The sequence below is a fragment of the Acipenser ruthenus genome, unplaced genomic scaffold (assembly GCF_902713425.1).
Source record: "Acipenser ruthenus unplaced genomic scaffold, fAciRut3.2 maternal haplotype, whole genome shotgun sequence".
NCBI lineage: Eukaryota > Metazoa > Chordata > Actinopteri > Acipenseriformes > Acipenseridae > Acipenser > Acipenser ruthenus.
The window spans coordinates 25,001-46,820 of record NW_026708422.1 but is presented as its reverse complement, the minus strand read 5'-3'; the positions used below and the strand labels follow the sequence as shown (position 1 = coordinate 46,820).

General features: G+C 47.2%; 2 protein-coding genes across 2 annotated transcripts in view; both read left to right on the top strand.

Moving 5' to 3' along the window:
- Positions 1 to 549: 549 nt before the first annotated feature.
- Positions 550 to 15,829, top strand: LOC131732836 (ran GTPase-activating protein 1-like). Its single transcript, XM_059021109.1, has 16 exons — positions 550 to 672; positions 2,783 to 2,906; positions 3,295 to 3,422; positions 4,045 to 4,104; positions 4,787 to 4,966; positions 5,351 to 5,485; positions 5,882 to 6,040; positions 6,692 to 6,805; positions 7,566 to 7,665; positions 7,971 to 8,055; positions 8,388 to 8,514; positions 10,101 to 10,298; positions 11,677 to 11,779; positions 12,877 to 12,965; positions 13,573 to 13,697; positions 14,172 to 15,829. Exons 2-16 carry the CDS (start codon positions 2,792 to 2,794, stop codon positions 14,242 to 14,244), a joined length of 1,791 nt encoding a protein of 596 aa, XP_058877092.1. The 5' UTR covers positions 550 to 672; positions 2,783 to 2,791; the 3' UTR covers positions 14,245 to 15,829.
- A 2,755-nt stretch (positions 15,830 to 18,584) lies between these two features.
- The window catches only part of LOC117432521 (chondroadherin-like protein), a 27,003-nt gene continuing 23,767 nt past the window's right edge, over positions 18,585 to 21,820 (top strand). The window contains exons 1-2 of the mRNA XM_059021110.1: positions 18,585 to 19,794; positions 20,943 to 21,121. Coding sequence (XP_058877093.1) covers positions 20,945 to 21,121 — 177 coding nt within the window. The 5' untranslated portion in view covers positions 18,585 to 19,794; positions 20,943 to 20,944. The remainder of the gene's footprint in view (positions 19,795 to 20,942; positions 21,122 to 21,820) is intronic.

The window sequence follows — 21,820 nt, the reverse complement described above, 5'->3', positions numbered from 1 at the left end:
CCTAGTGAAACCAGGACTGGATCACACTGCTGTGCAGCGGGAGTCTGATTCCCAGCCCTGTAGATAGACTTTGGTTGAAGGAGGTTTGTAGCTGATTTTATAGTGAAGAGAGCTACAGGATATTGCTGGGAACTGTGGGATATTTAGACAGAGAGATCAGGGCTGGGAATCAGACTCCTATCGCACAGCAGTGTGATCCAGTCCAGGTTTTACTGCTACCAGCTTGATCAGCCCCCAGTGTGTCTAGCTAACAAGCTCAGGTGTGTCTGATTATTAAACTCCTAGTGAAACCAGGACTGGATCACACTGCTGTGCAGCGGGAGTCTCATTCCCAGCCCTGCAGCAACACAAAAAAAAATGAAAAAAAAGTTTCATAGTCTCCATATTTTTTAGACCACACAGCGAGGGAGATGTGCGTCTCGTTGTTTAGCGCGTCATAAACCCTGGCTAGAGAGATGCGCCCCGGGAGTTGTAGTCTTCTAACCGACGTTTCAGAACGCCCCCGAACGGAGGCTTCGACGCTAAAAGACTACAACTCCCATGAGGCGCCCGAACCCTGCCCGCAAAAGCCGGGTTTTAAAATCAGCCTGTCGCCATTACAACTAAAATATCGGGTCGGGAGGCCGGTTTTGAGAAGAACGGATTTTAAAAACAATTTCTCCATTTCACCTGGTAAATATAACGCAGCATTTTTTAATTGAAATAACGGATTAAGGTGTCGTTTCCTGCCGTGTTGCGACGCGCGTCGTGTTAATTTAAAATCGTTTTTAAATTCTTCCGCGCTCGAAATCTATTTAAACGATATCACGTATAATAATTGTAGATATTACTGGAAATAATAATAATAATAATAATAATAATAATAATATCGGGTTTCGATAGTAGGAGTCTGTGTTTTTTCTTTTGAGATTCGTATTTCATTATAACGACGTCTTCAAAAATCGTTGTGATGATAATATAGCCGATATTTAATTTCAATTTCAAATTTAAACGCTTGCGAGGGTTCAATATCTTTCTAGTAAATACTCTAGTCTTTTAAGTGGACGTACAGACGTCGTTACGATGCGGTACGACCGACCAAAAAACTCGACCCGTGCAGCGTTACAAAGTGGTACGCCGTCACGTTTCGGTATCTCACGTCAAATTCGTATTTATGTCGATAATAGTCCACGCAAAAAGACCATGCTGTTTTATTAATGGTGGGGGGCAAAAAATATGACGAATTACAGTAAAAACGATTAAAAAAAAAGACTGGAAAATATGATAAATTTAAATTTTTTAAAAAAATACTTCCCTACTTTCTTAGTTTTAAACGCGCCTCAAAATTAACACGACAACAGAACACCTTTTAATATCGAGAAAAAAAACCGCGGGCTCTTTTGTTTTTATCGTTTTACTAAATTATTATTTAATAAATTACAGTTAAAAAAAATGCTGGTCTGCTGGACTCAGTTTAGTTTCAATCACGCTGATGAAGGCACTAGAGCCCCAAACTAGAGCTGGTCTGCTGGACTCAGTTTAGTTTCAATCACGCTGATGAAGGCACTAGAGCCCCAAACTAGAGCTGGTCTGCTGGACTCAGTTTAGTTTCAATCACGCTGATGAAGGCACTAGAGCCCCAAACTAGAGCTGGTCTGCTGGACTCAGTTTAGTTTCAATCACGCTGATGAAGGCACTAGAGCCCCAAACTAGAGCTGGTCTGCTGGACTCAGTTTAGTTTCAATCACGCTGATGAAGGCACTAGAGCCCCAAACTAGAGCTGGTCTGCTGGACTCAGTTTAGTTTCAATCACGCTGATGAAGGCACTAGAGCCCCAAACTAGAGCTGGTCTGCTAGACTCAGTTTAGTTTCAATCACGCTGATGAAGGCACTAGAGCCCCAAACTAGAGCTGGTCTGCTGGACTCAGTTTAGTTTCAATCACGCTGATGAAGGCACTAGAGCCCCAAACTAGAGCTGGTCTGCTGGACTCAGTTTAGTTTCAGTCACGCTGATGAAGGCACTAGAGCCCCAAACTAGAGCTGGTCTGCTGGACTCAGTTTAGTTTCAATCACGCTGATGAAGGCACGAGAGCCCCAAACTAGAGCTGGTCTGCTGGACTCAGTTTAGTTTCAATCACGCTGATGAAGGCACTAGAGCCTCAAACTAGAGCTGGTCTGCTGGACTCAGTTTAGTTTCAATCACGCTGATGAAGGCACTAGAGCCCCACACTAGAGCTGGTCTGCTGGACTCAGTTTAGTTTCAATCACGCTGATGAAGGCACTAGAGCCCCAAACTAGAGCTGGTCTGCTGGAGTCAGTTTAGTTTCAATCACGCTGATGAAGGCACGAGAGCCCCAAACTAGAGCCGGTCTGCTGGACTCAGTTTAGTTTCAATCACGCTGATGAAGGCACGAGAGCCCCAAACTAGAGCTGGTCTGCTGGACTCAGTTTAGTTTCAATCACGCTGATGAAGGCACTAGAGCCCCAAACTAGAGCTGGTCTGCTGGACTCAGTTTAGTTTCAATCACGCTGATGAAGGCACTAGAGCCCCACACTAGAGCCGGTCTGCTGGACTCAGTTTAGTTTCAATCACGCTGATGAAGGCACTAGAGCCCCAAACTAGAGCCGGTCTGCTGGACTCAGTTTAGTTTCAATCACGCTGATGAAGGCACGAGAGCCCCAAACTAGAGCTGGTCTGCTGGACTCAGTTTAGTTTCAATCACGCTGATGAAGGCACTAGAGCCCCAAACTAGAGCTGGTCTGCTGGACTCAGTTTAGTTTCAATATCACTTTTTTTTTCCAGACTGTCTCGATGGATTCTGAAGATATTGCCCGGTTGACTGATTCTCTGTCCAGAACTCAAGTGGGCTGCAGTGGGGAGCTCAGCTATAAAGGAAGGGCGCTAAAACTGGACGATGCAGAGGCTGGTGAGGAGAGGGGAGGAGAGGAGAGGAGAGGGAAGGGGGGGGGGGGGGGAGAGATATTTGTTCATTCATTTGTTTGTTGATTTTTTTGGTACACTGAATCAGACTCCTATCGCACAGCAGTGTGATCCAGTCCAGGTTTTACTGCTACCAGCTTGATCAGCCCCCAGTGTGTCTAGCTAACAAGCTCAGGTGTGTCTGATTATTAAACTCCTAGTGAAACCAGGACTGGATCACACTGCTGTGCAGCGGGAGTCTGATTCCCAGCCCTGCTGTCTCTAGTAGTGACTCAGCCTCCCTCTCTCTTCCTCTCCCTCCCTCTCTCCCCTCCCCCCTCCCTCTCTCCCCTCTCTCCTTCCCTCCCTCCCTTCTCTCTCCCTCCCTCCCTCAGCGAGGGAGCTGGTTCAGGAGATCGAGGGCTTTGAGGGGCTGCAGGCTCTGAGACTCGAAGGAAACACGATTGGAGTCCAGGCGGCTGAGGCCATCGCCAGAGCGCTGGAGAGCAAGAGAGACCTGCAGGTGAGACTTGACACAGCCAGGACTACGGCTCCCAGCATGCCTCTGCAGCCGCGGCAATGGTGAGGCATGCTGGGAGCTGTAGTTCTTTATGCTGCGGTCTCGTATCACAAGCGATACAGACCTCTATTACGATACATCATGTACAGCTGCGGGCAAAAGTTTAGCAGCATCACCCTCTATATAAAACGAGCTTGCTGGCTAGGACTACGGCTCCCAGCATGCCTCTGCACCCGCGGCCATGGTGAGGCATGCTGGGAGCTGTAGTTCTTTATGCTGTGGTCTAATATAATTTATATCAAGGAGGCTCGCTGCTCCGAGTGGTTAGAGAAAGGGGTTCGATACCAGGAGGTTCAAATCCCGGCTCAGCCACTGACTTCCTTTGGTGTGTGTGTGTGCGCGTGTGTGTGTGTGACCCTGAGCGAGTCGCTTCACCTCCTTGTGCTCCGTCCTTCGGATGAGACGTCAAACAAACGAGCTCCTATTGGAAGTGACTCTGCAGCAGCAGCAGCAGTTGTTGATGATGCAGAGTTCACCCCCCTAGTCTCTGGAAGTCGCTCTGGGAGAGAAACATCCACTAAATGACGATTTTTCTCTTTTCTTTTTCATCCCCTTGTTTTTCCAGAGGTGCCACTGGAGTGACATGTTTACTGGTCGCCTGCGCTCTGAGATCCCGTCTGCACTGGTGAGCTCCCAGTCCGTTTTACTGGGAGGTGGGAGGTGGGGGGGGGGGCTACCCAGTTTCTGTGGGATAGGAGTCTGATTCCCCTCCCTGATCTCTCTATCTAAATATCCCACAGTTCCCAGCAATATCCTGTAGCTCTCTTCACTATAAAATCAGCTACAAACCTCCTTCAACCAAAGTCTATCTACAGGGCTGGGAATCAGACTCCCGCTGCACAGCAGTGCGATCCAGTCCTGGTTTCACTAGGAGTTTAATAATAAGACACACCTGAGCTTGTTAGCTAGACACACTGGGGGCTGATCAAGCTGGTAGTAAAAGTCTCTCCCTCGCTTCTCCTCTCCCTCCTCCCTCCTTTCTCCATTCCTCCCACCTTTCTCTGTCTCTCTCTTCCTCCCCTCTGTCTCTCTTCCCCTCTCTACCTCCTTTCTCCTCTCCCTCTTTCTTTCTCTCTCCTCTCTCTCCCTCCTCCTCCTCCCTCCCTCCCTTTTTCTCTCTCCTCCCCCTCCCTCCCTCCCTCCCTCCCTCCCCCTCTGTCTGTCTCTCTTTCTCCTCCCTCTCCCTCCCTCTCTCTCCCTCTCTTTCTCCTCTTTCTCTCTCTCTCCTCCCCCCCTCTCTCTTTCTCCTCACCTCCCCCCCTCCTCTCTCTCCTCTCTCCCCCTCCCCCTCTCCCTCCCCCTCTCAGATATCTCTGGGTCAGGCTGTCATCATGGCTGGAGCCTGCCTCACTCACTTGGATCTCAGTGACAACGCCTTCGGTCCGGACGGGGTGCGAGGGATCGAAACTCTGCTCCAGAGCGCCTCCTGCTTCTCTCTGAGGGAACTGCGGCTCAACAACTGCGGCATGGGGATCGGGGGGGGCAAGGTGAGACCTACAGTGCATTGGAGTTAAATAAAAAAAAGAACTACAGCTCCCAGCATCCCTCACCACTGTCGCGGGTGAGCAGGCATGCTGGGAGCTGTAGTTCTGGTAGGGCTGTACCAAGTCACTGTATCAAGACCAAGCTATATCTAATTGGAGCTAAAGAACTACAGCTCCCAGCATCCCTCACCACTGTCGCGGGTGAGGAGGCATGCTGGGAGCTGTAGTCACAGCCAGGGCTGGGCCGATTCACTGTGTATTGATGAATCGCGATGCGTCATAATAGAGGTCTGTATCGTTTGTGTTGTATTGATCTCTCTCTGTATCTCACTCTGTATCTCTCTCTCTCTCTCTCTCTCTCTCTCTCTCTCTCTGTATCTCTCTCAGATTCTGGCCTCCGCTCTGATTCGGGGTCACTCCCTCTCCAGCGCTCAGGGGACGCCCCTCAAACTGAGGGTGTTCATCGCAGGGAGGAACCGGCTGGAGAACGAGGGGGCGAGTGCCCTGGCACAGGCCTTCCAGGTAGATAGAGGGGGGGGGCTGAGACACACAGAGACACACACAGAAGCTGAGACACACAGATACACAGACACACGCACACACAGGCTGAGACACACACACACAGAGCAGACTATTAACCTCCCTCTCCCTCCCTCTCTCTCCCCCTCCCTCTCTCTCCCCTTTCCTATCTCTCCCCCTCCCTCTCTCTCCCCTTTCCTCTCTCCTCTCCTCCTCTCTCTCCTTTCCTCTCTCTCCTCTCCTCTCTCTCCTCCCCTCCCCTCTCCCCTCTCCTCTCCCCTCTCCTCCCCCTCGCCTCTCTCTCCTCCTCCCCCTCCCCTCTCTCTCCCCCTCCCCCTCCCCCTCCCCCTCCTCCTCCCCTCCTCTCCTCTCTCCCCCCTCCCCTCTCTCCTCTCTCAGGTAATGGCGAGTCTACAGGAGGTCCACATGCCTCAGAATGGTATAAACCACGCTGGTGTCACCGCGCTGGCTTCAGCGATGAAAGAAAACTCAGAGCTGCGCGTTCTCAACCTCAACGACAACACCTTCACCAAGAGAGGGGCTATCGCCATGGCAACGGTACGGAACAGACCCTGACCCTTCACCCCGACCCCACCCCCAACCCTCACTCGAACTCTGACTCTAATGTTAGATTTTCTCCTCTCTCTATCTCTCTCTCCTTTCCCCCTTCTCTCTATCTCTCTCTCTCTGTCCTCTCTCCTCTTCTTCTCTCTCTTCTCTCCCCTCTCTCCTCCCTCTCCCTCTTGCTCTCTCCTCCCTCTCCCTCTCTCTCCTCCTCTCCCTGATCCTCTCTCCTCTCCTCTCCTCTCTCCCTGATCCTCTCTCCTCTCCTCTCTCTCTCTCTTCTCTCTCTCTCCTCTCCTCTCTCCCTGATCCTCTCCTCTCCTCTCCTCTCTCCCTGATCCTCTCCTCTCTCTCCTCTCCTCTCTCCCCTCTCTCCTCTCCTCTCTCCCTGATCCTCTCCTCTTCTCTCCTCTCTCCTCTCCTATCCTCTCCTCTCCTCCCTCCCTGATCCTCTCTCTCCTCTCTCTCCTCTCCTCTCTCCCTGATCCTCTCCTCTCCTCTCCTCTCCTCTCCTCTCTCCCTGATCCTCTCTCTCCTCTCCTCTCTCCCTGATCCTCTCTCTCCTCTCCTCTCCTCTCTCCCTGATCCTCTCTCTCTCCTCTCTCTCTCCTCTCTCCCTGATCCTCTCTCTCTCCTCTCTCTCAGGCTCTGAAGGATCTTCACAATGTGGAGGTGATTAATTTCGGGGATTGTCTGGTGCGTTCAGAGGGGGCTGTTGCCATGGCGGAGGCTTTGAAAGAGGGGCTCCCCAACCTCAAGGTAGGACACCCCAAGAATCATTCAAACAGGAGCAGCACCCCAAACTAACTCCCCTCCCGTCCCGTCCCGTCCCCCCTCCTCCCCTCCTCCCCTCCTCCCCTCCTCCCCTCCTCTCCTCCTCCCATACTGCTAATGTTGTTGTGCCAATAAAGCACCGTGGAATTTGAATTAATCTTTTCCTCTCTCCTCCCCACTCCCTCTTCCCTCCCTCCCTCCCTCTCTCCCCCCTCTCTCTCTTCCTCCCTCCCTCTCTCTACTCTCCCTCCCCTCTTCCTCTCTCCTCTCTTCCTCTCTCCCCTCTCCCTAACTCCCTCTCTTCCTCCCTCGTCTCTCCCCCTCCCTCTGTGTCTCTCCTTCCCCTCTTCCTCTCTCCCCTCTACCTAACTCCCTCTCTCCCTCTCTCCCCCTCCCTCTGTGTCCCCCTCTCTCCCTCCCCCTCCCCCTCCCCCTCCCTCTATCCCTCCCCTCTCCCTCTATCCCTCTCTCTTCCCCTCCCTCTCTCTATCCCTCCCCTCTCCCTCTATCCCTCTCTCTCTTCCCCTCCCTCTCTCTCTATCCCTCTTCCACTCCCTCCCCTCCCTCTCTCTCTATCCCTCCCTCCCCCTCCCTCCCTCTCTCCCTCCCTCCCTCCCTCCCCTCCCTCTCTCTCTATCCCTCTTCCACTCCCTCCCCTCCCTCTCTCTCTATCCCTCCCTCCCTCTCCCCCCTCTCTCCTTCCTTTCCCTCCTGTCCCTCCCTCCCTCCCTCCCGCTCTCTGTAGGAGTTGAATCTCTCGTTTGGGGAGATTAAGGAGGACGCTGCCCTCGCTGTCGCCCGGTCCGTGAGCCACAAAACCCAGCTGAGCAAACTGGACCTCAACGGTACTGAGAGACAAATACATCCTGTGCAATATTATAGAGTAGAAAACATCATCTTCTTACAGTGAACTGCAGGTTAATCTCACTGAAGACGCTGAGAGAGACTTCTAGTGGAAACGTTTGCCATTGAATTTACACTGAAGACGCTGAGAGAGACTTCTAGTGGAAACGTTTGCCATTGAATTTACACTGAAGACGCTGAGAGAGACTTCTAGTGGAAACGTTTGCCATTGAATTTACACTGAAGACGCTGAGAGAGACTTCTAGTGGAAACATTTGCCATTGAATTGTGTGTCTGTGTGTTTCAGGTAATTATCTGGGGCTAGAGGGCTGCGAGATCCTGAGGGAGGTGATGGGGTCTCAACACATGGATCACGTGCTGGGATCTCTCAGGTAATGAGGGGGTAACTACACCCCAAAAAATGCATGATCAATCTACAGGGCTGGGAATCAGACTCCTATCACACAGCAGTGTGATCCAGTCCAGGTTTTACTGCTACCAGCTTGATCAGCCCCCAGTGTGTCTAGCTAACAAGCTCAGGTGTGTCTTATTATTAAACTCCTAGTGAAACCAGGACTGGATCACACTGCTGTGCAGCGGGAGTCTTCCGAATGAATAAACACATTTTTTTAAAGAGATTGCAAGTCTGAAATCCTACAATGATTTCAAACACTGTAAAAAGTTAAGCTGAACTTCAGATTAATTATTTTTTTTAATTATTCAGTGATGATGAGGGCGAAGGAGACGATGATGATGATGATGAGGAGGAGGAGGAAGAGGAGGAGGAGGAGGAGGAGGAGGAGGAGGGAGAGAAGGAGGAAGGAGATAAAATGCCAGCCCCACCTGCCAGGGTAAAGTTAGAAATGGTCATCGTTTTTAAAAAAAAATCTATAATTGAAACGTGACTACAGCTCCCATGATCCTCTGCCATCAGTCCCAATGCTGAGGGATGCTGGGTAATGTAGTTTTAAGTAATTGTATTTGACGTAGGTGTTTTCTGTATCGTACCGAGTGACTACAGCTCCCACGATCCTCTGCTCTCATCCCAACGCAAAGGGATGCTGGGAAATGTATTTTTTTTAAAAGTAATTTTGTATTTTATGACGTGGGTGTTTTCCGTATCATACGAGTGACTACAGCTCCCATGATCCTCTGCCATCAGTACCAATACAAAGGGATGCTGGGTAATGTAGTTTTAAGTAATTGTATTGGATGACATGGGTGTTTCTGTATCATACCGAGTGACTACAGCTCCCATGATCCCCTGCCATCAGTACCAATACAAAGGGATGCTGGGTAATGTAGTCTTGAAAGGCTACAATTTTGACAGTAGTTTTTAGTACATTTCACGGGAGAGGAGAGGCAAAAAAAAACCCAAAATTCACAGAAAGGCCACCAAATAATGTAGCTTTAGCTCCACCAGCGTCCACAAGAGCTTCTAATAGTGCAGCGAAACCAGCGATACGCAGACCATTGCTTCTGACAACTTACTGACCAGTTTAAACGTTACTTCAGAGCAGAAAAACTTACAGTACAGACTCCAGAGCAGAGCCGGGACGAGCAACGGACTTTCTTGTTCGGATATTCGTTCCATAAGTTAAATATTCGTTCGGATAGTCGTTCGTTTTCAAAAAGTAATAAGAGCCATTTTATTTATTTATTTTATTTATTTTTGCTCAGAACGCGGGCAGGGCTGTGTGTGCGTGCCTCCGAGAGACTACAGCTCCCATGATCCCCTGCCATCAGTCCCAATGCAAAGGGATGCTGGGAGTTGTAGTCTTTCCCACCCTACTGAAGTTCCAATGCAGAGGGATACTGGGAGTTGTAGTCTTTTTTTTCCCCTGCTGAAGTCCCAATGCAGAGGGATACTGGGAGTTGTAGTCTTTTTTTTCCCCTGCTGAAGTCCCAATGCAGAGGGATGCTGGGAGTTGTAGTCTTTTTTCCCCCCCTGTTGAAGTCCCAATGCAAAGGGATGCTGGGAGTTGTAGTCTTTTTTCCCCCCCTGCTGAAGTCCCAATGCAGAGGGATACTGGGAGTTGTAGTCTTTTTTCCCCCCCTGCTGAAGTCCCAATGCAGAGGGATACTGGGAGTTGTAGTCTTTTTTTCCCCTACTGAAGTCCCAATGCAGAGGGATGCTGGGAGTTGTAGTCTTTTTTCCCCCCCTGTTGAAGTCCCAATGCAGAGGGATGCTGGGAGTTGTAGTCTTTTTTCCCCCCCTGTTGAAGTCCCAATGCAGAGGGATGCTGGGAGTTGTAGTCTTTTTTCCCCCCCTGTTGAAGTCCCAATGCAGAGGGATGCTGGGAGTTGTAGTCTTTTTTCCCCCCTGTTGAAGTCCCAATGCAGAGGGATGCTGGGAGTTGTAGTTTTGTTGTTTGTTTTTTTTTTGTTTCCCCTTGCTTACCTCTGGTGTTGCGTTCTTTTCAAATCCCCCTGGCAGGACCCCACTCGGGTCTCTACTCCAGCGTCCACTCCGGTCTCCACTCCGGTCTCCACTCCGGTCTCCACTCCAGCGTCCACTCCGGTCTCTGCTCCCACTCCCCCAGCCGCCACTGAAGTCTCCACTTTCCTGGCTTTCCCCTCCCCAGAGAAACTGGTCAAACTGGGAGCCAAGCGATCGCTGCTCTTCGAGCAACAGGTGAGAACCAGTAAGAGAGGGGCTCAAAAAACTGACCCATCGTAAAAGCACAGGGAGGTCTGGTAAAGCATAGGGAAGCATTGTAAAGCACAGAGAGGTCTGGTAAAGCATAGGGAAGCATTGTAAAGCACAGAGAGGTCTGGTAAAGCATAGGGAAGCATTGTAAAGCACAGAGAGGTCTGGTAAAGCATAGGGAAGCATTGTAAAGCACAGAGAGGTCTGGTAAAGCATAGGGAAGCATTGTAAAGCACAGAGAGGTCTGGTAAAGCATAGGGAAGCATTGTAAAGCACAGAGAGGTCTGGTAAAGCATAGAGAAGCATTGTAAAGCACAGGGAGGTCTGCTAAAGCACAGGGAAGCATTGTAAAGCACAGAGAGGTCTGGTAAAGCATAGGGAAGCATTGTAAAGCACAGAGAGGTCTGGTAAAGCATAGGGAAGCATTGTAAAGCACAGAGAGGTGTGGTAAAGCATAGAGAAGCATTGTAAAGCACAGAGAGGTCTGGTAAAGCATAGGGAAGCATTGTAAAGCACAGAGAGGTCTGGTAAAGCATAGGGAAGCATTGTAAAGCACAGAGAGGTCTGGTAAAGCATAGGGAAGCATTGTAAAGCACAGAGAGGTCTGGTAAAGCATAGGGAAGCATTGCAAAGCACAGAGAGGTCTGGTAAAGCATAGGGAAGCATTGTAAAGCACAGAGAGGTCTGGTAAAGCATAGGGAAGCATTGTAAAACACAGAGAGGTCTGGTAAAGCATAGGGAAGCATTGTAAAGAACAGAGAGGTCTGGTAAAGCATAGGGAAGCATTGTAAAGCACAGAGAGGTCTGGTAAAGCATAGGGAAGCATTGTAAAACACAGAGAGGTCTGGTAAAGCATAGGGAAGCATTGTAAAGAACAGAGAGGTCTGGTAAAGCATAGGGAAGCATTGTAAAGCACAGAGAGGTCTGGTAAAGCATAGGGAAGCATTGTAAAGCACAGAGAGGTCTGGTAAAGCATAGGGAAGCATTGTAAAGCACAGAGAGGTCTGGTAAAGCATAGGGAAGCATTGTAAAGCACAGAGAGGTCTGGTAAAGCATAGGGAAGCATTGTAAAGCACAGAGAGGTCTGGTAAAGCATAGGGAAGCATTGTAAAGCACAGAGAGGTCTGGTAAAGCATAGGGAAGCATTGTAAAGCACAGAGAGGTCTGGTAAAGCATAGGGAAGCATTGTAAAGCACAGAGAGGTCTGGTAAAGCATAGGGAAGCATTGTAAAGCACAGAGAGGTCTGGTAAAGCATAGGGAAGCATTGTAAAGCACAGAGAGGTCTGGTAAAGCATAGGGAAGCATTGTAAAGCACAGAGAGGTCTGGTAAATTAAAATGTATTTTATTTTCCTTTTCTGTAGGTCGATTCTACGGATGCGAGAAAGATTGCTGACGCGTTCTTAAAGATCGCCTCCGTATTGAAGGTGGAGGAAGACGTCAAAAGAGCGGTGCTAGACACAGTCGGTACGGCTATTAGTATTATTATTAGTATTATTATTATTAGTATTATTAGTAGTATTATTAGTGTTATTATTGAGTTAATGGCAACCAATCAAAATGCTTACATTTTACAATAACTCCCTGGAATTTGCTACTAGTTATTATTATTATTATTATTATTATTATTATTATTATTATTATTATTATTAATGTAAGTATTGGGCAGAAGCCTGTTTTAATCCCAGGCGACTCACACAGCTGATACAGAGGCATGCTGGGAGCTGTAGTCCTATAGCCAGGGCTGTACTGATTCACTGTGCAACAAGACCACAGCTCATTGTAGTTGAAGAACTACAGCTCCCAGCATCCCTCACCACTACCACGGTTGCAGAGGCATGCAGGGAGCTGTAGTCCTATAGCCAGGGCTGCACCCATTCACTGTGCAACAAGACCACAGCTCATTGTAGTTGAACTACAGCTCCCAGCATCCCTCACTACTACTGTGGGTGCAGAGGCATGCTGGGAGCTGTAGTCCTAGCCAGGGCTGTACCAATTCACTGTGCAATAAGACCACAGCTCATTGTAGTTAAAGAACTACAGCTCCCAGCATCCCTCACCACTACCACGGTTGCAGAGGCATGCTGGGAGCTGTAGTCTTAGCCAGGGCTGCACCACGTCACTGTGCAACAAGACCACAGCTCATTGTAGTTAAAGAACTACAGCTCCCAGCATCCCTCACTACTACCGCGGGTGCAGAGGCATGCTGGGAGCTGTAGTCCTATAGCCAGGGCTGCACCCATTCACTGTAGTTTTTAGACTGCTCTTATCTGAAATGTGATATTTTGTATTGGGATGTTTAGTAAGAACTGCAAGTCGCCCTGGATGAGGTTATTATTATTATTATTATTATTATTATTATTATTACTTAGCTCCTCAATTTTCTATTGTAGAAAAAAATAAATAAAGATAATTAGTTCTTATATAAAAAACCGTCACAGAATTTATAAACATGGGAGGCAGGAGAGGGGATGGGGGGGGGTCTAGGGATTGGAGGGGCTAAAAACAGGGGTCTGACTTAAAAATCCATTCTCTTATCTACCCCCCCCCCCCCCCCCCCCCAGATGGTCTACTGAAGAAAGCCTTCAGCTCCCAGTGTTTCCAGTCCGATGTGTTCATCACCAGTTTACTGGTCTACCTGGGACTGCTCAAGGTAAGGAAATTGAATTTACACTGAAGACGCTGAGAGAGACTTCTAGTGGAAACGTTTGCCATTGAATTTACACTGAAGACGCTGAGAGAGGCTTCTAGTGGAAACGTTTGCCATTGAATTTACACTGAAGACGCTGAGAGAGACTTCTAGTGGAAACGTTTGCCATTGAATTCACACTGAAGACGCTGAGAGAGACTTCTAGCGGAAACGTTTGCCATTGAATTTACACTGAAGACGCTGAGAGAGGCTTCTAGTGGAAACGTTTGCCATTGAATTTACACTGAAGACGCTGAGAGAGACTTCTAGTGGAAACGTTTGCCATTGAATTTACACTGAAGACGCTGAGAGAGACTTCTAGTGGAAACGTTTGCCATTGAATTTACACTGAAGACGCTGAGAGAGACTTCTAGTGGAAACGTTTGCCATTGAATTGACACTGAAGACGCTGAGAGAGACTTCTAGTGGAAACGTTTGCCGTTGAATTTACACTGAAGACGCTGAGAGAGACTTCTAGCGGAAACGTTTGCCATTGAATTTACACTGAAGACGCTGAGAGAGACTTCTAGTGGAAACGTTTGCTGTTTAATTCTTTCCTCTCTCCTCTCAGAGTGAAGACAAGTTGAAGCCGGTTCGCGCCGTCCCGGCTCACTTCCTGACCCTGGAGCACTGTGTCCAGCAGGATTACTTCCCGAAAAATCAGCTGCCGATCCTGGAAGTGTTCCTGAGCCAGAGGTGAGACACACAGACTCCCGCTGCACAGCAGTGTGATCCAGTCCTGGTTTCACTAGGAGTTTAATAATAAGACACACCTGAGCTTGTTAGCTAGACACACTGGGGGCTGATCAAGCTGGTAGCAGTAAAACCTGGACTGGATCACACTGCTGTGCGATAGGAGTCTGATTCCCCTCCCTGATCTCTCTGTCTAAATATCCCACAGTTCCCAGCAATATCCTGTAGCTCTCTTCACTATAAAATCAGCTACAAACCTCCTTCAACCAAAGTCTATCTACAGGGCTGGGAATCAGACTCCCGCTGCACTGTATTTACTGTTTTATATTTAAATATATATATATATTATAGTGACATGATATTGAACTCATTACTTTTAGATTGTCACCATGGTTATATTAAACAATTATTATGGTATGGTTATTATATTAAAATTAAGAGAAGAATAATAAAATTGATTTTGTTTTTTTATTTCAGGTCCAAACTTATCCCAGATTCCTGTAAAACTGCCCGGTACAAACTTCGTCAAACTCTGAACAGCTTAATATAATAAAGAAAAACCTTTACCCCCCCTCCCCTCTCCTCCTCCTCCCTCCCTCCCTCCTGCTCCTCCTCCTCCCTCCTCCCTCCCCCCCTCCCCTCTCCCCTCTCCCCTCTCCCCTCTCCTCTCTCCTCTCTCCTCTCTCCTCCCTCCCCCCTCCTTATCCTTCCCCTTCCCTCCTCTCTCCCCCCCTCTCCTCCTCCCTCCCCTCTCTCCCCTTCTCCTCCCTCCCCGCTCTCCCTCCCCTCTCCCTCCCCTCCCCAGAAATAAAGACTGCTCACAATTCTCTCTCGTCCATTCAACTGCATCCCACTGAAAAATCAAGCATAGAAATTATACATGTTTGAAGAAACTTCATCAAAATACGGGTCTAAATATATGCGCTGGGCAAAACTTTTGACGACATCACCCTGTAGAATGAACATGCTGGCTCTGACTACGGCTCCCAGCATGCCTCTGCACCCGCGGCCATGGCGAGGCATGCTGGGAGCCGTAGTTCTTTATGCTGTGGTCTCGTATCACAAGCGATACAGACCTCTATTACGATACATCATGTACAGATGTGGGCAAAAGTTTAGCAGCATCACCCTCTATATAGAATGAACTGATTCAGCTTCATAGAGTCCAATGAAAGCTGCTGAATAATGTTCCCTTGTTAACATATTGAATTCCACCCCCTCTATATAGAATGAACTCCCTCAGCTTCATAGAGTCCAATGAAAGCTGCTGAATAATGTTCCCTTGTTAACATATTGAATTCCACCCTCTATATAGAATGAACTGATTCAGCTTCATAGAGTCCAATGAAAGCTGCTGAATAATGTTCCCTTGTTAACATATTGAATTTTCTCACCTCTTATTAGCTTTATTAACAGGATCGCTGGTCCCTCCCTTTAAAGGAGCGCTGACCATCTTTAAAATCCATTCTCTCACCTCTTATTAGCTTTATTAACAGTATCGCTGGTCCCTCCCTTTAGAGGAGCGCTGACCATCTTTAAAATCCATTCTCTCACCTCTTATTAGCTTTATTAACAGCATCGCTGGTCCCTCCCTTTAAAGGAGCGCTGACCATCTTTAAAATCCATTCTCTCACCTCTTATTAGCTTTATTAACAGGATCGCTGGTTCCTCCCTTTAAAGGAGCGCTGACCATCTTTAAAATCCATTCTCTCACCTCTTATTAGCTTTATTAACAGTATCGCTGGCCCCTCCCTTTAAAGGAGCGCTGACCATCTTTAAAATCCATTCTCTCACCTTTTATTAGCTTTATTAACAGTATCGCTGGTCCCTCCCTTTAAAGGAGCGCTGACCATCTTTAAAATCCATTCTCTCACCTCTTATTAGCTTTATTAACAGCATCGCTGGTTCCTCTCAGGGCTGATGTGAGTCACATTTCAGACACAATGTATTTTTTAATCTTCAGGGCTGCTCTGTTGTCTGGGAGACTGTGTTCTGTTTTTCTTCTAGAATCTGTTACTTCTCAGATGTATATATTGATTATGGATTTGTTTGTACATTCCTGATTGTGTTTTTGTTCCTGCTCGCTGGCATCTCAATAAAACTTCAATTCAGGATTAAATTTTTTTTAAAAAAATTAGCGTTTGCGTTTTAATTGTCTTGCCTCGTCTCGTCTCGCTGAATTTCACACACATCTGGAAGAAGGGATTCTATATTATACTGTAGCGTCAAACCGAACAGGATTGTGGGGCTCTGTCTGTCTGTCTGTCTGTCTGTCTGTCTGTCTGTCTGCAGCTTTAATGACACTAAACTCTTTTCAGAATGTAGTAAACTAACACAGACCCCAAGAAGAAGGGATTCTATATTATACTGTAGCGTCAAACTGAACAGGATTGTGGGGCTCTGTCTGTCTGTCTGTCTGTCTGTCTGTCTGTCTGTCTGTCTGTCTGTCTGTCTGTCTGCAGCTTTAATGACACTAAACTCTTTTCAGAATGTAGTAAACTAACACAGACCCCAAGAAGAAGGGATTCTATATTATACTGTAGTGTCAAACCCAACAGGATTGTGGGGCTCTGTCTGTCTGTCTGTCTGTCTGTCTGTCTGCAGCTTTAATGACGCTAAACTCTTTTCAGAATGTAGTAAACTAACACAGACCCCAAGAAGAAGGGATTCTATATTATACTGTAGCGTCAAACTGAACAGGATTGTGGGGCTCTGTCTGTCTGTCTGTCTGTCTGTCTGTCTGCAGCTTTAATGACACTAAACTCTTTTCAGAATGTAGTAAACTAACACAGACCCCAAGAAGAAGGGATTCTATATTATACTGTAGCGTCAAACTGAACAGGATTGTGGGGCTCTGTCTGTCTGTCTGTCTGTCTGTCTGTCTGTCTGTCTGTCTGTCTGCAGCTTTAATGACACTAAACTCTTTTCAGAATGTAGTAAACTAACACAGACCCCAAGAAGAAGGGATTCTATATTATACTGTAGCGTCAAACTGAACAGGATTGTGGGGCTCTGTCTGTGTGTCTGTCTGTCTGTCTGTCTGTCTGTCTGCAGCTTTAATGACACTAAACTCTTTTCAGAATGTAGTAAACTAACACAGAACCCAAGAAGAAGGGATTCTATATTATACTGTAGCGTCAAACCGAACAGGATTGTGGGGCTCTGTCTGTGTGTCTGTCTGCAGCTTTAATGACACTAAACTCTCTTCAGAATGTAGTAAACTAACACAGACCCCATTTATACAGTTGGGTTTTTACTGGAGCAATCTAGGTAAAGTACCTTGCTCAAGGGTACAGCAGCAGTGTCCCCCACCTGGGATTGAACCCACGACCCTCCGGTCAAGAGTCCAGAGCCCCTGACCGCTACTCCACGCTGCTGCCCTGGGTTGTAAACTGAAAAAAAGGCTTTTCACAGAAGCTAAGCCTCGGAACTCGTGTGTGTTGGTTTGACGTCACTTAAATTACTATCAAGAATGAAAAAGTCATAATTTGGCGCCACGTGATTTTGAACGGATTTCAGTTCATCGTCGATCTTTATTGAACCGCCCAGTCCGCTTATAACAAGCGGAATTGGGCTTGTTTTTATGCAGTCGCTTTAAGAGTCGCGGGTTTTTTGTTTCGTAACAGGTGACTTCAGCGGTTAAAAACTGCAGGAGTGGTTCTGGCGATCGGGCTGGTGTTAATGTATATGCACGTCATTATAAAAAAACAGATATGGAATTTGTATAAATCCCCCCCCCCTGTGAAATGAGTCGGGCTTGTTTTGGGCTTGTTTTTGGGCTTGTTTTGAAAAGCCGCTGCGCCCTCTGGTGGTCAAACGGCGCGTCACGCAGCGCTGTCACATCAGAAACCAAATCGCTGAAAATCTGCTGCAAATCGTCAGACAAAAACGAGTGTTGATTTGAATAATGAACCTAATTAATTAATTCATTGAAGCACAAAGCGGAAATTCAAATTCTCCCCCCCCCCCCCCACCCAGGTGTTTTGAAATAACGGACATCAGCGACTAATCCTGAAGCGTTTTGATAGGTTTGTATTTCTATTTAAACATTATGAATGGCTCGTTGTCAGTTTTTTTTGTTTGTTTAACTAGAGTTTGCTTAAGACGAGGCTGCAGTTTAAACAGAGCGGAGACTGTTGACTGGGAGGGAATTTCTGAGAGGAGAGGAGAGAGGAGAGGAGGGGAGGGGAGACGGAGGAGGGAGAGAGAGGGGGGAGAGAGAGGAGGGGAGACGGAGGAGGGGGGAGGAGAGGGGAGGGGAGATGAGGGGAGAAGAGGAGGAGAGGAAAGGAGAGGGGAGGAGAGGGGGAGAGGAGAGGGGAGAGGAGAGGGGAGAGGAGAGGGAGGAGAGGGGAGAGGAGAGAAGAGGGGGAGAGGAGAAAGAAAAGAGGAGAGGAAAGGAGAGGAGAGGAGAGGGGAGGGGGGGAGAAGAGGAGAGAGGGAGGAGGGGGAGAGAGGAGAGGGTAGAGGAGAGGGAGGAGAGGGGAAAGGAGAGGGAAGAGGGGGAGAGGAGCGAGAAGAGAGGAGAGGAGGGGAAAGGAGAGAGAGAGGGGAGAGGAGAGGGGAGGAAGCAGAGGGAGAGAGGAGGAGGAGAGAGGAAGGAGCGGGGGAGAGGAGAGGAGAGGAGAAGAGGAGAGAGAGGAGAGGGTAGAGGAGAGGGAGGAGAGGGGAAAGGAGAGGGAAGAGGGGGAGAGGAGCGAGAAGAGAGGAGAGGATGGGAAAGGAGAGAGAGAGGGGAGAGGGGAGGAAGCAGAGGGAGAGAGGAGGGAGGAGAGAGGAAGGAGAGGGGGAGAGGAGAGGAGAGGAGAGGACAGGACGGGTCATTCAGTTTCACACACCGCTAACTACACCACCCCCCCCCCCCTTCTACTTAAACAGCGGGGTCTTTGTTTCAGAAACGACCCGTCAACCTTTAACCCCCAAACTCCCGGACCTTCGGGAGAGTTCAGTATTTTTCCTCCTCCAGAGAAACGAGGCTCCGCGTCCTTTGATATTTTTTGGAAGCTGGATTATAACTTTTTGTCTTGTTTCTGTTTTTTTAAAAGCCGTTTTGTCTGTTTTACTTGCTAGTTTGGAGAGAGTTTTTTCGTTTGTTTGCTTGGTGCGCGCTCGTATATTTAAAAAGGCGGTTCGTATCAAAACACGATTTAAATAAAATCGCACCTGTTTATCTGTGTTTGGGAACAGCATTCATCACAACGAAGGTAAAGCAACGTTTTAAAAAGAGAGATATTTGAAATATATACGTTTTGTGACGTCGTGCGTATTATTACGTCATATCTATCCTGATTTAATATTTTTATTGTCGAAACGTCTCGATTTCATTTCAAAAGATTCGAATTTTGTCGAACTCGTCGAATTAAATTGTATTTAAATTAATTCAAAAGGTGACTTCACAAAGATCAGATAAGAAATCGTATTTTATTAAAATATATATATATATATATAATTCTTTATATATATATATATCAAATTCCCGCTGTGTTTTAAAAAAAAAAAGTTTGAAAATAAACAGAACTTATCGTAAAAACTTGCAGAAAAAAAAAAAATAATAATAATAATAATAATAATAATAATAATAATAATAATAATAATGATGATTCGTGAAGCGGTTCTTTTGTCTAATTAATCTAACTGTGTTTATTTTAATCGCTGTGTTTTCCACTCAAGGTAACCCCTCCGTGTTTTTCTCGAGGTTCTCGCGTGTAATTCCACACGCATCCGCAGTGAAGGAGGGGGGCGCTGTGAAACCCAGCGCCGCTGAATCTGTCGTGTTAGCTGGAGCACAAACAAAACGAACAGCACGACTTATCAAGTTATTTCAAATCGTTTCTCTGAGCTGTGATTATCTTACCCGCGTTTCAACGCCTCGTTGCGCACTTTCCGGATAAATCGGTTGAGATTATTTCACTCCGACTTTGTGACACGCACAGACACGCACGCACGCACGCACGCACGCGTCAAGGAGTTTTTCTTTATTAAAATAAATATATATATATTTTTTTTATTATTATTTTTTTATTTTATTTGATTCATCTCGGGGACGCCTGGAAATTAATTGCGAGCTACAGAAGAAGCTAGAAGCGACCTCTCATAACAGGTAAGACTTTACCAGACCTCTCTGTGCTTTACAATGCTTCCCTATGCTTCACCAGACCTCTCTGTGCTTTACAATGCTTCCCTATGCTTTACCAGACCTCTCTGTGCTTTACAATGCTTCCCTATGCTTTACCAGTCCTCTCTGTGCTTTACAATGCTTCCCTATGCTTTACCAGACCTCTCTGTGCTTTACAATGCTTCCCTATGCTTTACCAGACCTCTCTGTGCTTCACAATGCTTCCCTATGCTTTACCAGACCTCTCTGTGCTTTACAATGCTTCCCTATGCTTTACCAGACCTCTCTGTGCTTCACAATGCTTCCCTATGCTTTACCAGACCTCTCTGTGCTTTACAATGCTTCCCTATGCTTTACCAGACCACTCTGTGCTTTACAATGCTTCCCTATGCTTTACCAGACCTCTCTGTGCTTTACAGTGCTTCCCTATGCTTTACCAGACCTCTCTGTGCTTTACAATGCTTCCCTATGCTTTACCAGACCTCTCTGTGCTTTACAATGCTTCCCTATGCTTTACCAGACCTCTCTGTGCTTTACAATGCTTCCCTATGCTTTACCAGACCTCTCTGTGCTTTACAATGCTTCCCTATGCTTTACCAGACCTCTCTGTGCTTTACAATGCTTCCCTATGCTTTACCAGACCTCTCTGTGCTTTACAATGCTTCCCTATGCTTTACCAGCCCTGTCTGTGCTTTACAATGCTTCCCTATGCTTTACCAGACCTCTCTGTGCTTTACAATGCTTCCCTATGCTTTACCACACCTCTCTGTGCTTTACAATGCTTCCCTATGCTTTACCAGACCTCTCTGTGCTTTACAATGCTTCTCTATGCTTTACCAGACCTCTCTGTGCTTTACAATGCTTCCCTGTGCTCTCTCATCCATCCTCTCTCTCTCTCTCTCTCTCTCTCTCTCTCTCTCTCTCTCTCTAATTTGCAGATTTATAATTACATCTACATAGATGCTTACAAACAAACATGGTTAATGTATCTTAAGATAGATAGATAGATAGATAAATTGATTGTTTTGTTTTGCACTTCAAACAGCGTCTGTCTGTCTGTCTCTGTGTCTCTGTGTGTGTCTGTCTGTCTGTGTCTCTGTCTGTCTGTGTCTCTGTGTGTGTCTGTCTTCCAGAGATGTCAGTCTCAGCGCGGGCTCAGGGCTCCCCCCTGTGGTGGCCGGTGGTACTGCTCCTCTGCCACCTCCCCTCTCTCAGCGCGATGTGCCCGTCATTCTGCATCTGTGATCAAATCAAGCTGGCAGTGAGCTGCGTGAAGAGAAACCTGACTGAGGTGCCAACCACCATCCCAGAGGTACCAGAACCACAGATCCACAAGCCCACGCGTCTTCAATGTATATTCAATGGCAAACGTTTCCACTAGAAGTCTCTCTCAGCGTCTTCAGTGTAAATTCAATGGCAAACGTTTCCACTAGAAGTCTCTCTCAGCGTCTTCAGTGTAAATTCAATGGCAAACGTTTCCACTAGAAGTCTCTCTCAGCATCTTCAGTGTAAATTCAATGGCAAACGTTTCCTCTAGAAGTCTCTCTCAGCGTCTTCAGTGTAAATTCAACGGCAAACGTTTCCACTAGAAGTCTCTCTCAGCGTCTTCAGTGTGAATTCAATGGCAAACGTTTCCACTAGAAGTCTCTCTCAGCGTCTTCAGTGTAAATTCAATGGCAAACGTTTCCACTAGAAGTCTTTCTCAGCGTCTTCAGTGTAAATTCAATGGCAAACGTTTCCTCTAGAAGTCTCTCTCAGCATCTTCAGTGTAAATTCAATGGCAAACGTTTCCTCTAGAAGTCTCTCTCAGCGTCTTCAGTGTAAATTCAATGGCAAACGTTTCCACTAGAAGTCTCTCTCAGCGTCTTCAGTGTAAATTCAATGGCAAACGTTTCCTCTAGAAGTCTCTCTCAGCGTCTTCAGTGTAAATTCAATGGCAAACGTTTCCACTAGAAGTCTCTCTCAGCGTCTTCAGTGTAAATTCAATGGCAAATGTTTCCACTAGAAGTCT

Excerpts from the sequence above, each read along its gene's own strand:
- LOC131732836 (XM_059021109.1), top strand. The coding sequence starts at position 2,792 with ATGGATTCTGAAGATATTGCCCGGTTGACTGATTCTCTGTCCAGAACT. Across the intron at positions 4,105-4,786 it reads CTGAGATCCCGTCTGCACTG|ATATCTCTGGGTCAGGCTGT; the intron begins GTGAGCTCCCAG and ends TCCCCCTCTCAG. Across the intron at positions 13,698-14,171 it reads GAAGTGTTCCTGAGCCAGAG|GTCCAAACTTATCCCAGATT; the intron begins GTGAGACACACA and ends TTTTTATTTCAG.